This window comes from Myotis daubentonii, chromosome 15, assembly GCF_963259705.1.
Source record: "Myotis daubentonii chromosome 15, mMyoDau2.1, whole genome shotgun sequence".
Lineage (NCBI taxonomy): Eukaryota > Metazoa > Chordata > Mammalia > Chiroptera > Vespertilionidae > Myotis > Myotis daubentonii.
The window spans coordinates 42081025-42093940 of NC_081854.1; the positions used below are offsets into that span (position 1 = coordinate 42081025).

The 12916-nt window shown below is 42.9% G+C and overlaps 1 protein-coding gene across 1 annotated transcript in view; it reads right to left on the bottom strand.

Moving 5' to 3' along the window:
• HYDIN (HYDIN axonemal central pair apparatus protein) overlaps nt 1-12916 on the bottom strand; it is a 341424-nt gene that overhangs the window by 243096 nt on the left and 85412 nt on the right. The window contains 2 exon segments of the mRNA XM_059665442.1: nt 1194-1318; nt 10428-10627. Coding sequence (XP_059521425.1) covers nt 1194-1318; nt 10428-10627 — 325 coding nt within the window.

A 12916-nucleotide genomic window follows, 5' to 3' on the forward strand; every position in this document is an offset into this window, starting at 1 on the left:
AGAGAAATGAAAATTAAAACCCTAGAAGACATCACTTTATGCCACGAGTATATCAAAAATGAACAATACACCACCAGGTGTTGGCAAGGCTGTGAAGCAACTGGAACTCACTCTTCGCTGGTGGGAGTGTAAAATGGCAGGACTCCTTTGGCAAAAATCAATGTCCCTGATGTGGTATAAGCTGTGCGTTTAACCTTCCTCTGTTGGGTGACATGGGCCCAAACTTCTTTGCTTAAGCTGGATCAGGTCAGGTTTCTCTTGCCAGCAGCTAGTGAACTATGGCCAACACTAACCGATAAGAAATACAGACTGTGCCCCTGGTTATGTGCAGCTTTTATGCTGGGCAATGTAGAGCCAGAACCACTTAGCCGCGTGTCCTTATGCAACGGCTTGAATTATGCTGCTCAGCTCTGCATCCACAAAGCCAGCAGCTCTGAGCTGCGACCTCAGTGTCTTCTGGTGCTCTTTACTGGCTGTACGCTTCTGTTTTCTCCCACAACGAACGCCCTCCTGACGCAGACGATCTGGATCACTCCATGTGAACGGTTCAAAAAGAAATGTGGAGGAAATGAGGATAGGAAGTAATAGATGGGAATGGTAAAATATTAATTTGAAAACCAACTTTGGATACTTGCATATTGTACATGCAGTCTACATGACCATCAATTAAATGAATAATTTCCATCATTATGCAGGGTATGGCCTTCAAGAAACTGCTGTGGCAATAGTCACCGTCTCATACTGTATTTAAGAAAGAAGTAAGATATTTGCACATTCTAAGGATTACAGTAACTGCATCTTACACAGACTAGTGAACACACAAAAGACCATTCTGAACTGGGATTTATATTTTCAAAATGTCAGACAAACACAGCAACAAATCAAATGGAAAACACATGGGGGTATGAAGTTATCTTCAAGTTCCATTTACATATAAATAACCGAAATCTACTAAGGTGACATCTGGGTGTAGGTTCCCTCCTGAGCTTGTAAACATTGGAGAAACCAGTCAGGTGGGGTTTATATATGCCTCAACATTATTTCTGTTGGAGGCATTTATTCTTTTGTTCTTTACCTGGCGGATCTTAGCTTACTCTCAAGCAGCCAAAATAACCATTCCCTGCTTTGCGTCCTCGTGTTTCCCATCTGACCTTTCTTAAGGGGCGTAACTTTTAAATAAGGAGAATGCATACCTGTGTCGTAATACACAATCAGCCGTTTGCTGTGATTGCCCACAGCCTGTGGCTCAAAATCCACTTCCAATTGCATGGACTCTCCCACGGTAAGAGTTCCAACAGAGGGCTCCACGGAGAACGGCCTGCAACACACGAGACACCATCAGCACACGTTCCTGACTGTGTGAGGGGAGAAGGTATAAGATCTAGATCTGTAGATGGTCTAGTCCCAACACTGTAACTCAGTGCTGGTGAAGTAGGCTTTTCCCCCTAATGTGAAAGGACTTTAGTTTTCATGTTAAAATAACAGCAATAAATCAGCTAGTTTAAGAGAAAATTAAATGACGCGATAATATCCTTGTTTGTGTCCTTGCCATTCGGCAATCCCTTTAACATTCACCGAGTGATTCGGTAAGGGACAGATTTACAACATGGATGCAAATCATGTAATCTGCAAAAGAAGAGTACCTTCGAAGGGATAAAAATCAAGTTTTGTGAGAGTTCAGAGAAAAAAGGGCTTCATAATGGAAAAAAAAAAATACCAGAGTCCCCAACAGAAAGTGATGACTCAATCACAGAAGGTTCATCTGAGGGCAGTTTAACAAGGGATCTATCTACTTAAGGGGCCCAGGAGGAGGGCTAGAGGGAAACTACAAGAGACCACTCCATCACCCAAGGTTATTAACAGTAGAGCTGTTACCCCCTCCAGGCCCAAAGAGCCAAGGAGAAAGATTGGTTTTTAAAACCCACAAGAGTCCTAAGAGAACGCTACCTTATGAGGAGCAAAGAGCTTTAGTCAAGAGAGACAGCCAGCCCCCCTCCAGAGGGAAGACACCAGGGGGAGAAGTGTCCTGCCCTCACATCCTCCTGTCTGATTGCCTGCTGGGCTCCCAATGCCTGAACCAACCAGAGGCCAGAGGCCAGGAGCCCGCTGACCTATGCCATACAGGCCAGCCTCCTGGGCGAGGGCAAGCTGGGGAAGGAAGGGTGGAAAGCATTGGAAAAGGCAGACGGGACAAGTTCGGTGTCTTCAAAATAGAATTTGGGCACGTAGACACTATGGGAGGTAGGGAGGATTTGGAAGCCATTTCCTCTAATTGCCCTGGAAGGGAGTAGTAAGCGAGAAGCTGGATCTGATCATGAAGTGCCTTAAATAATTTACAGAGTTCTTCCTCCCAAATCGGAAACCCAGCCCACTTCATTATTTTCACACTCCGTTTCACTTCTTCCAATTGCTAGCTTTTCAAAGTAAATGCATTGTGCAACGTCTGGCAGGCTAAGCTATTTCTGATTAGTTACTTATATCACAACAGACCCTGAAACCCTCCCTTAGATAATGAGCTTAATTTCAGAACACCTAAGCTTTCTCTATGAGGGTGCAGAGGTTATGGCCAAGGCCGCACCGGGTGGTACCTGAGATTATTACTGCGGGACCTGTGGTGCTTCCTCCCACAGGCAATTGTTTATTTTCTCTGATGTTCTCCTTTCTTTACTCTTCCTCTTTGATATTAGTCCTTTTCCCATTCCTGCAGCACCAATCCTCAATAAACCCCAGACATTGCTGCACAGGCACGATGGCGCAGTGGTTATTGGCCTGGAGTCAATGGAGTAAGTTCAAAACCCAGCTCTGCCATGACCTTGGGCAAGTCATTGAACCTTCAGTTTCCTCATCTATAAAATGAAGGTAATGACAGCACCGACTTCATAGGACCCTAGTGAGGAGTAAAGGAGCTGACGTGAGTAACGTGCTTAGAATAATGCCTGGCACGTGGGGAGTGCTGAAAAAAAGTGTTTGTCATTATTTTTGTCGTTGCTATTGTTATTTTCACCCCCCTCACTGGCAGCCCCTCAATGGAAGATGAGTCTGGGGATGATCCTGGGTATTTAGATGAGTTCAAATTTTTATAATTCTCCTCTCAATGCTTTACACGGCTCTAGAGGTTTCATAAAGAACACACACAGGTCATAGCACATCAACCTCTTGCTCAAACACCTCAGGGGGCCTCCCCACCTATGCCATAAAGTTCAAAGTCCTAGGCAGTTGAGGTCCCACACAATCTGTTCCCCAGCAGTTTTTGCATTCTCATTAAACACAGACATCTGTCCAAATGTCCCCTACACCTGTCACATTCCAAGTCAGGTTGGGTGGGATGGCATGGGGGGACTTTAGTTTCTTCACCCATAACCTCCCCTGGCACTGCCACCTCCTCTCCCTTCCAGCCAGACTGTGCCCCCTGCACAGACAAACCCCATGCCTTCCAAAGCCACTCATCACAGCCCGGCTCAACATCGCTTCTTACATAGAATCTTCCCCAAGCCTCCCTCTTGCTAATAATGTCTCCTTCTTCTCAGAGGCTATAATTTACTTTTTTTTTTTTTACTTCTTACTTCAGTTCACCTTGTACTATACTGACTTTTCATACCTGCTTCTCTCAAAAGCTAGAGACTCTCGAGACGAAAGGAAAGGAAAAGCAAACAAAGCTTCATGAGCCCGTACTCTATGCTGGGTACTACACCGGCACTCTACATATGTTAGTTAATTCCCCAATCCTCAGAAACACCTTGAGAAAGTAGGTATTGTTATTTGCATTTTAGACACGAGAAAACAGATGCTCCAAAAAGGCAGGCAACTGTCCCAGAGTTACCCAGCGAGGCAGTGGTGGAGGTTGAATGGAAGCATGCCTTCAAGTTCAGGTTCTTCCTGTTTACCCAAGCCACCTTGTTAGAGACTCTTGGTGTCTCTCGCCACTCCAGGCACAGTTCTTTATTCACAGGAGCCTCTCGCAGAGGCTGTCAGACGCAATTACAACCCGCTCTTAGAGGGAAATAAAAATATCTGTAATCATACATTAGTGATTATCACAGGCTAGTGGAACGGAAGCGGAGCAGACTTTCAGTACCTCACGAATTTCGGCTTCTTGTGAGACGAAGTTGAGTCTCACAGTCTCAAAAGTTCCTTCCTTCCTTATGGCCCCAGTAAGAATCTAAAACGTTGAGAACTGGCCCAAGTTTCCTGGTTAGGGAACAATGTAATCTACTGTAATATTTTCCCCTTTGTCTCCCTAGTTCCTAATGTTTTTCTTCCTGCCCTGAAATGAAATTGCTTTCATTTTCTTTTCAAATATTTCTTGGTAGCAAAAGAACACTTTTGAAATGACTCGGGTAGTGTTACATTGCAGAGCCTAAGCCAATTTTCTGTGAAAAACAAAAGTGACCCTTCTCTAGAACTCCAGCAATCCAAGTTCCATAGAGAGGTAACAGATACTTTGCTGTTGTGCTAATGGTTGGGCTTGTATTACACTAAATGTCTTCAGGACCTAGGCAATCACCTGGGATCGCCATAGCTACTTCCAGCTGCCTGAGCACTCTCAGTAAATCAGACAGTAACTGGGTAGAGTGTGTTAAGTTCCGGTGCTTAAGCCTTGCCTCTAGTTTAATTTTTTTACTTCATTTTACTAAAAGCAGACAGGCTGAACAGGCTAGAATCTATCAAGAGCATATCGGAAAATGCTCTTACAAAGAGCTAAAAGCACTGCTCCTCCGGGCATAAGACTGGCTTTCCCTACTAAAGTGTTCGGTTTTGATATCACATCCTCATTAATCCCAAATACTTGATGAGGGAGGGAACTTGGGTTTGTGAAAAAAATCATGAACCACAGGAAAGATTTTAAGGGACTTTGAAAGATTTTTGTTCAAAGTCTTAAGAACTAAAACTATTCCATCCAAATGACTCAATGCTTTAGCAGAAGACTAAACATTGGCTCTATTTTATTAAATATTGAATAAAATATTAGTACTTTTTCTTCAGATAAGTTTTTTATTAACTGATTCCTAACTTGAGTTTTTAGATTTTGAAATTGCTTCTTAATCTTTTCTATTTCACCTTCCAAGATTAATCCTACTTGAATCATCCAAGTCATTCTGGCACCTACTAGAGTGTTAGGTCAAATCTGTAATAAAGTTGAAGAGTAATTGTTTATGTTCTTTGCATATTTTATAGCAAGTGCAGCTCCTTATATTAGTATAAAGAACCTTGTGCTTATTGTATAATACTTGGAGCCTATTGTAGCTTTGCCTTTGTGCTAGCCTATAAACATTTATTAAGCACTTGTTTACTTTAGATACTTCGTTAAATGCTGGGGACACAAATGAAGTTAAATACAACCCTTGCATTTGAGAAGCTCATATTCTAATGGCAGCAACAGACCAATAAAGTTACTTTTCTTTTTTATAATTTATATGAATTTAACCATTTGTGAAGGTAAACATTAATTGAATCATTATTTCAATGAAAAGAATATGATGTTTTTTAAAACTACTTCCTGTGAGATATTATTTCTAACTGTATATTGGCTCTAAAAGTAGTAAAGACCAACAAGAGATGCTGGGTTTTTGACTGACTCCAAATTCTCAAACCATATCCACTGCTCTGCCATGTCTATTGACAACCATATTAACCGAAATGGTGGTCCCCAGCCCAGTCGGGCAGCAGTCACCTGTGTGCTTTTCAGAATGGACAGCTGCCAGGGGATCTCCCAGAGATTCTGATTCAACACGATGTGACCACAAATCCAGCCGCGACCCTTTTCATTGTAACCCTCAGGGTTCTCAGCTGTAAACAACAGAAACCAACTCTGACTAACAAGCAGAAAAGAGATTTATTGGAAGGATTTGAAGTTGCTCACAGAATTGACAGCATGGTTGGAAAATGTGCATTTTGTGGAACGAACCTAAAACTATTATTTTATGCAAAGTCTAAGCAGGAAAACAAAAATATTTGCAGGCAGGGAATTTAATTGAGAGTCTCGGTTACACCGAAGATGGGAATGATGAGAAGCCCAATTTAAGACAGCGAGATAGCTCAGGGATTAGTAACAACAGCCACTTCCACCCGGGCTGGAGACAAAAGATGAGGAGGAAGTATGACCAGGCGCTGGGGGCCTGGCAGAAGGTGGAACCCACGGTGGGCTTGTCTGAAGGGCTAGAATCACAGGGAAAATGCATTTGCTTGCTGGGGACTCTGCTGAAGTTAGAGAGGGAGGAGGAGATATACCCTGGCTTCTTCCTACCCTCTAATCTCCTTCTAGTGCCCCCGGCTGGTCAAACCCAGCGGGTAGCCAGCTGACTCAGGAGGCTAGAGGGACTAACACAGCCTGAAGGTGACACTGAGTATGGTAGGGAAAGGGTGAGGAATGGATTTGCGGGTACAGAAGCCCAGAACTTCGTCATGTCTATTTTAATCCAGGCTTTGCTATTAACTTGCTGGGGGAGTTTCGATAAATCATTTATTTCCCTTCTCAGACCTCACTTCCTTCATCTGTACAATGGGAATGTTGGACTATAGTTTCTAATGTCTTTATGATTCCCAGCTAGTCCTTAAGTTGGCTAACCATTTTCCCTTAGAGGTGTTTCTATATTAGGGGAAGGTGATTCACGTTCATAGTGACGGATCCACATGCTTGAGATATCTTCTTGCACTTCACACTATTCGATCTGCGGAGTGATTTTGTTTCACTTTACGGAAATGCAATATGTAAAGAAACTGTCATGTATGCGTAGCTGTGAAGATTCCGTCAAACAGCCCAGGAGGATGTGCTGCCTGCACTTGTTTGCCCACCTGAGCTGGCTTCTCTTTTCTAATAAAGGAATACCAACGTAACGGAAGTGGTAACGTACCGCAGATGGCGGTTGTGGGAGGCCTCTTATTAAATTTTTAAAAACTGGTTCTTTCTAAGTCACGGTGAGCCAGCTGAACAACCGGCTTCCTTCTCCTTCAATCAAAAGAGGCGAGTCCCGCCCGGAGATGGCAGGCTCAGGCTGTATAGGCGCTACGGACAATGTCAGGAGACACCGAGTGTCACTAGAACTCTTCCTTTGCCTTTGACGGTGCATTTATCTGAAGCAGATCGGGGTCCTGCTTCCACCTAGGATGCAGAAAGCTAGAAAGAGGGTCTCTCCAACTCTAATGATAAAAAAAACGAACAAACAAAAAACCCCCACAATAAACAGCAAAATCCCAAGTTTTCTTGAACCATTCAGACACTGAAGTTGCAGGACAAACAAGTGGCAGGAAATCTACAAATGGACAGTCTCCAGCCCCCAAGGGAGATGGGCGCCTGCAGACTGTGTCGCCTGTGAGAAGCAGAAGAAGCAGTGAGAGAGGACGGAGCAAAAGAAACATTTGAAGAGATCGTGGCTGAGATCCTCCAAAAATAAAAGAAGATCCAGGAAGCTCAGAGAACCCCGTGCAAGATTGAAACTAAAACTAAACAAAAGCAACATAAATAATTTCTTAAAAATAAAACACAAAACCCACACCTGGACACATCATATTCAAAGAGCTAAAAAAAAACAAATATAGGGGTAGGCAAAAGTAGGTTTACAGTTGTGTGTACACAAAACACAGTTTATTCTCACATTATTAGTTATTTATAAATCATTGGACTATGTATTTGTATCACACCTGTAAACCTACTATTGCCCACCTGTATAAGAAAAAAATCTTGAAGGCAGCCCAAGAAAAAGACATCGAGGAAAAAGATACGGGTTATAAGCAGACTTCTCATGAGAAAAATATAAGCCAATAGACCATAAAGTGACATCTCTAAAGTACTAAATAAAATATGTGTATCTATTACTGTCAATTCAGAGTTCCATAATGCAGAGAAAATGCCTATCAAAAATGAAGGCAAAATACTTTTCATTAAATGCATAAAGGCTGAGAGAATTTCCAGTAGACCTATGCTGCAAAGAAATACTAAAAATAGTGTATCCGCGAGGAGACATACAATACCAGACAGAAACTCAGATCTATGTGAAATGGTTCAGAGACAGTGATGCTCCTGGAACACGTGGAAGAATAAACACAAATCCCTTCCCAGGAGATGTGCCTTCAACCTGCATTACGGCAGCCCTGCTACCTACAATGCAGCAGACCGAGCAAGTTGAAAACTCTTCTACAAGGAATACCTAGAAAGACTGGATAAAATATAACTACATAAATGTGTGGCTGAGCACGCAAACAATTCAGGCAAATCCACAAGATTCAAAAACGAAGAAGAAACTGAGAACTAGAGCCGTAGGCCACTGAGCTAATGCTGGGTCTGCCCTGGGTTCCCAGCAACCTGGAAGCCTGGGCTTTAACAACCCGCCTTGAGATGGTCAAGTCAGGGAACGTATAACAAAACCCCCATATAGAACCGGGAAACTTGCCCTAACCGGTTTGGCTCAGTGGATAGAGCACCGGCCTGCGGACTGAAGGGTCCCAGGTTCGATTCCAGTCAAGGGCATGTACTTTGGTTGCGGGCACATCCCCAGTGGGGAGTGTGCAGGAGGCAGCTGATCGATGTTTCTCTCTCATCAATGTTTCTAACTCTCTATCCCTCTCCCTTCCTCTCTGTAAAAAACCAATAAAATATTTTAAAAAAAAAATAGAACCGGGAAACTTGAAGGGCTGCCAAACCATTCTCCATTAGCACAAGGAAATTGGTTTTGAGAGGAAGGAACAAAACTTATCTAGGGATTCATAACTTTAGACATGTGTCCTATGCAGGTTTGGGGTTTGGATTTATACTCTCAGTCCACGAACCCCCAAGTCAAATAATCAGCAAATAATCACCAATAGTCTATGCAATCTAACCTTTATGAACCAGGCAGAAGCAAATGCTAATCCTTTCTGAAGAGATGTATCCTTAAACCAGCAAAGGATTCCACAGATAAAGCCCTTCAGAAAATGGGCTCACAGTCCAGATCAATATACACACTTTTTTAAGTCATAGAAAAGAACTTGACCCTCTGTTTCCTATCCTCCCAAGCTGGTCACTCTTGTCATGGCCTTGCTGATCAGACGCCGTTTTGAAGTTTCATAACAATTGTTCTTTCCCATCTTATAAGAGAGCTCTTTGCAGGCAAGGATTGTCTCGTTGTCCTTTATATTGTCCCATGGTGTCTACTACCCTGTAGCTACTTCTCAAATTATCAGATGAAATGCTAACTCCTTCCACTTACTAGCTATGTGCTCTTGAGCAAGTTATACAACCTCTCTACTGCTCTGTTTTCTCATCTTCAAAGCCTGCAGAGCAGGTTGAGTTTCTCTCACACATCTCATCACTCTGAACTCTCCTTCTGCCTCCCTCTTCTATTTTAAAGACCCTTGTGATTACACTGGCCCATCCCGATAATCCAGGATAACTTCCCCATTTTAAGGTCAGCTGATTAGCAACCTTAATGACATCTGCAACCTTAAACCCCCTTTGACATATAATATTATACACTCACAGGTTCTGGGATTAGAATATGGGCATATTTGAGGAACCATTATTCTGCCTACTACACTAGCTGTAGCTCATTTGAAGAAACAATCAGAAGAAACAGACACTTAGTATATTCCACTTGCTGTGTACCAGCAATTAACATTTATGAATTCATTTATTCCTCACAACAACCCTACTAGGTGGCTACTATACTTTTTCCTATTTTTCAGAGGAGAAAACTGAGCACCGTGATCCAAGGAATATGGGTGGCAACTAGGAAGTGGAAAAGGCAAAGAAATGGATTCTCCCCTCAAGCCTTCAGATAAGAACACAGCCCTGCTGGCCCCTTTGATGTAGCCCTGTGAGGCTTCTGACCGTCTAATGCCAGAGAATAAATTTGTATGGCTTTAAGCCTCTAAGTTGGTGGTAATTTGTTATAATAGCAGTAGAAAAATAGTACAGCCAGTTTAAAATTCTTAGATAAAACAAACGTTTATTAATAGATTCCCACGGCCGAAACCAGTTTGGCTCAGTGGATAGAGCGTCGGCCTGTGGACTGAAAGGTCCCAGGTTCGATTCCGGTCAAGGGCATGTACCTGGGTTGCGGGCACATCCCCAGTGGGAGGTGTGCAGGAGGCAGCTGATCGGTATATCTCTCACATCGATGTTTCTAACTCTCTATCTCTCTCCCTTCCTCTCTGTAAAAAATCAATAAAATATATTTAAAAAAAAATAGATTCCCACGGGCCATTCTCCATGCTACGTAGAGAGACTCTCATCCAGCATTTCAGAAAACCCTCCAAACCCAAACAGGTAACCTTGAAATTTGGATTCCTTTGGGGATGAAGAGGAAGTCTGCCCCACATCCGTGAGATCTCCCAGCCTGGCAACTCAAGATTGTAACAAGCAGTTCCAACCCCGACTGCTATTCTAGCCAATGACTTATGCTGACTGGGTGTGGCTATCATGGATCAAAAACAAGAGGCACAGGAATGCATACCGGTAAGTTGTGATGTGGAACACGGCGTCTCTGTTGCCAATGTTCCGGACCAGCAGAATCTTCTGAGTCCTGTATTTGACAGGGCAAGTGGAAAAATTCAGCTTGTCAGGAAAATCCAGGATGGCTCGAGCGCCTCGGGCTTTGATGGGTACGATGAACTTTTCTCTTTCAGTCACACAGGTCAACATATGGGCGTAATCCTACAGGAGAAGGTATAATCATTACCTGTGGACACAGCAACATGATCAAGATAATTGGGCAAGAAATATGGCCATATGCCAGGCATCTAGCAAAAAAATTAATATATTCTATGAAACTGTCTCAAGACAATTATAGTTGTACTTTCATTGAGATACTCTTTTCTGACAGAGAGAGCAGTTCAAGTGTTAAAGCCTACAAGCTAACAGAAAGCTTATGTTTCTTGTTTCCCAGATGTTAGGGATGGGGGGGGGGAGGGTGAGGGGATGGCACACTTGTGTTTAGATCAGAGGTTCACACCAGTTCCCTCACATCCTCCTTCTAACCATGCCTAATCAGCCTTCTAACATGTGTTAAATTGATAGCCCCAGTTGGTTTCTAGACGGTAATGCCAGGCTTGAAAATTATGTTACCCAGACATAGGGAAGCACAAATTACATTAAGCATATTTGACCCTAGAAAACCCCACTGAAGTCAACAATGCAACAGCCTTGTCTGATTACATCAGAATCCTAAAGAGGTGAGTGTTGTTTTTCATTGTTTCTTAGGAGATCAAACCTAGCAGGCAAAGGTTTTGTTGGGAATCAGAAACTGGAAAGTTCCTGGCAGGTGTGGAGACTGAACATTAACTGAGACTTTGAGAGAAAGAACAAAAGCTGCTGCTGAACCCAGGATAAGAGGTGATCCAAAGTAATTTGTCCTATCTTATTCTATATTTACATATTCTCTGCCTCGCTCTGTAAGAAACTGGGAACAGTTAGGAAGCTAACTGAAATATTCACAAGGATGTTTTCAACTCTCTTCATATGTCCAAATGAGGAAGACATAAAGTTTGGTTGGAATTATACAGGGGTGGGCAAAAAAGTATGTTTGAATTCAACGACCTCAGGAGGCCGTGGGGCTAACCCTGCAGGTCACTGAAATTCAGGGTTCTTCACTGATTTTCCTTTTTTTAAAAATATGTTTTTATTGATTTTAGAGAGAGAGGATGGGAGAGGGATAGAGAGATAGAAACATCAATGAGAGAGAAACATCAATCAGCTGCCTCCCGCACGCCCCCTCCTGGAATTGAGCCCCAAACAAGGCATGTGATCTGACCAGGAATCTAACCATGACCTCTTGGTTTATGGGTCAATGCCCAACCATTGAGCAACACTGGCCGGGCAGTTCACTGATATTCAAAGACTACAAGAATGTGTAAATAATGAAGGCCGGCAACTAAGTGCACTGTGCCATTGTGATATTCTTTTGAGTTAATAAAGCCATTGTAATAATCGTAACCTGCACGTCTTTTTGCCATACAAACTGTAAACCTACTTTTGCCCACCACTGTGTATTTTTTTCATCCTCAATTCATGCACTCATAAAAGATTATGAAGAGATTCTTTCAACAGCTCCTCGATAATGTATTCCAGTCCCTAGAGCTCTACATTTAATATGACTGCATTAGATTACGTAATATACAATTTATATTACTGTGCTGGCCCAAAATTAATTCCCGTGTTACGACGGGGAGGCTCCGTTAGGCTGCGAGCTAAGCAATTACTTCCGCTGATGGACTCCCCTCCGCTGTGCCTAGCGGCGGAGCAGCGAGCTCTGGCCCCTCTACTACAGGAGACTCAGCCGTAATTTACTTTATAGCCTAAAATTTTATCCCATGTGCTCTCCAGATGAAACGTCCAAACCACTTTTTGTCTATTAGCCTTCCTTCCAACGTGCCTTTCCTCTTAACTGTGAAACACCAGCAGTAGGATATGAAATTGGCAGATGTGGCTTTCTGAGCAGTGAAAAGAATGAATCTTGAGTTTATATTAGCTCTGTGAGAGAAAGCAAACATGGCAATAATTCTGTCCTTTAAATGCTCAGGCCACGGCCTCTCAAGGCTGAATTCAAGGTTGGGCATAGCCAGTGTAGTTGAGCCCTGGCTATCCTCTTTCTGCCTTTTCCCCACTCCTAAACTATTGTTTTTAGGTGTGTTTATGGTATTGTGGCTATGTTAACTTTTAAAAGGTCCTGATCTTTTAGAAACAGACAATGAAGTATTTACAGATGAAATGATATGATGTATGGGGCTGGCTTCAAATCTTCCGGGGCAGGGAACAGGATTGATGAAGTAAGATGGGTCACGCACTGGTAACCTGAAAATCTGAGGGAAGACAGTTCACTCGACCTACTGTTCTCTCTACTTGTACAAATGAGTGAAAGCTTCCATACCAGAAGATATTTTTAACTAGAGGCCCAGTGCACGAATTCGTGCATGGGTGGGGGGTCTGGATTGGGGTGGAGGGGGC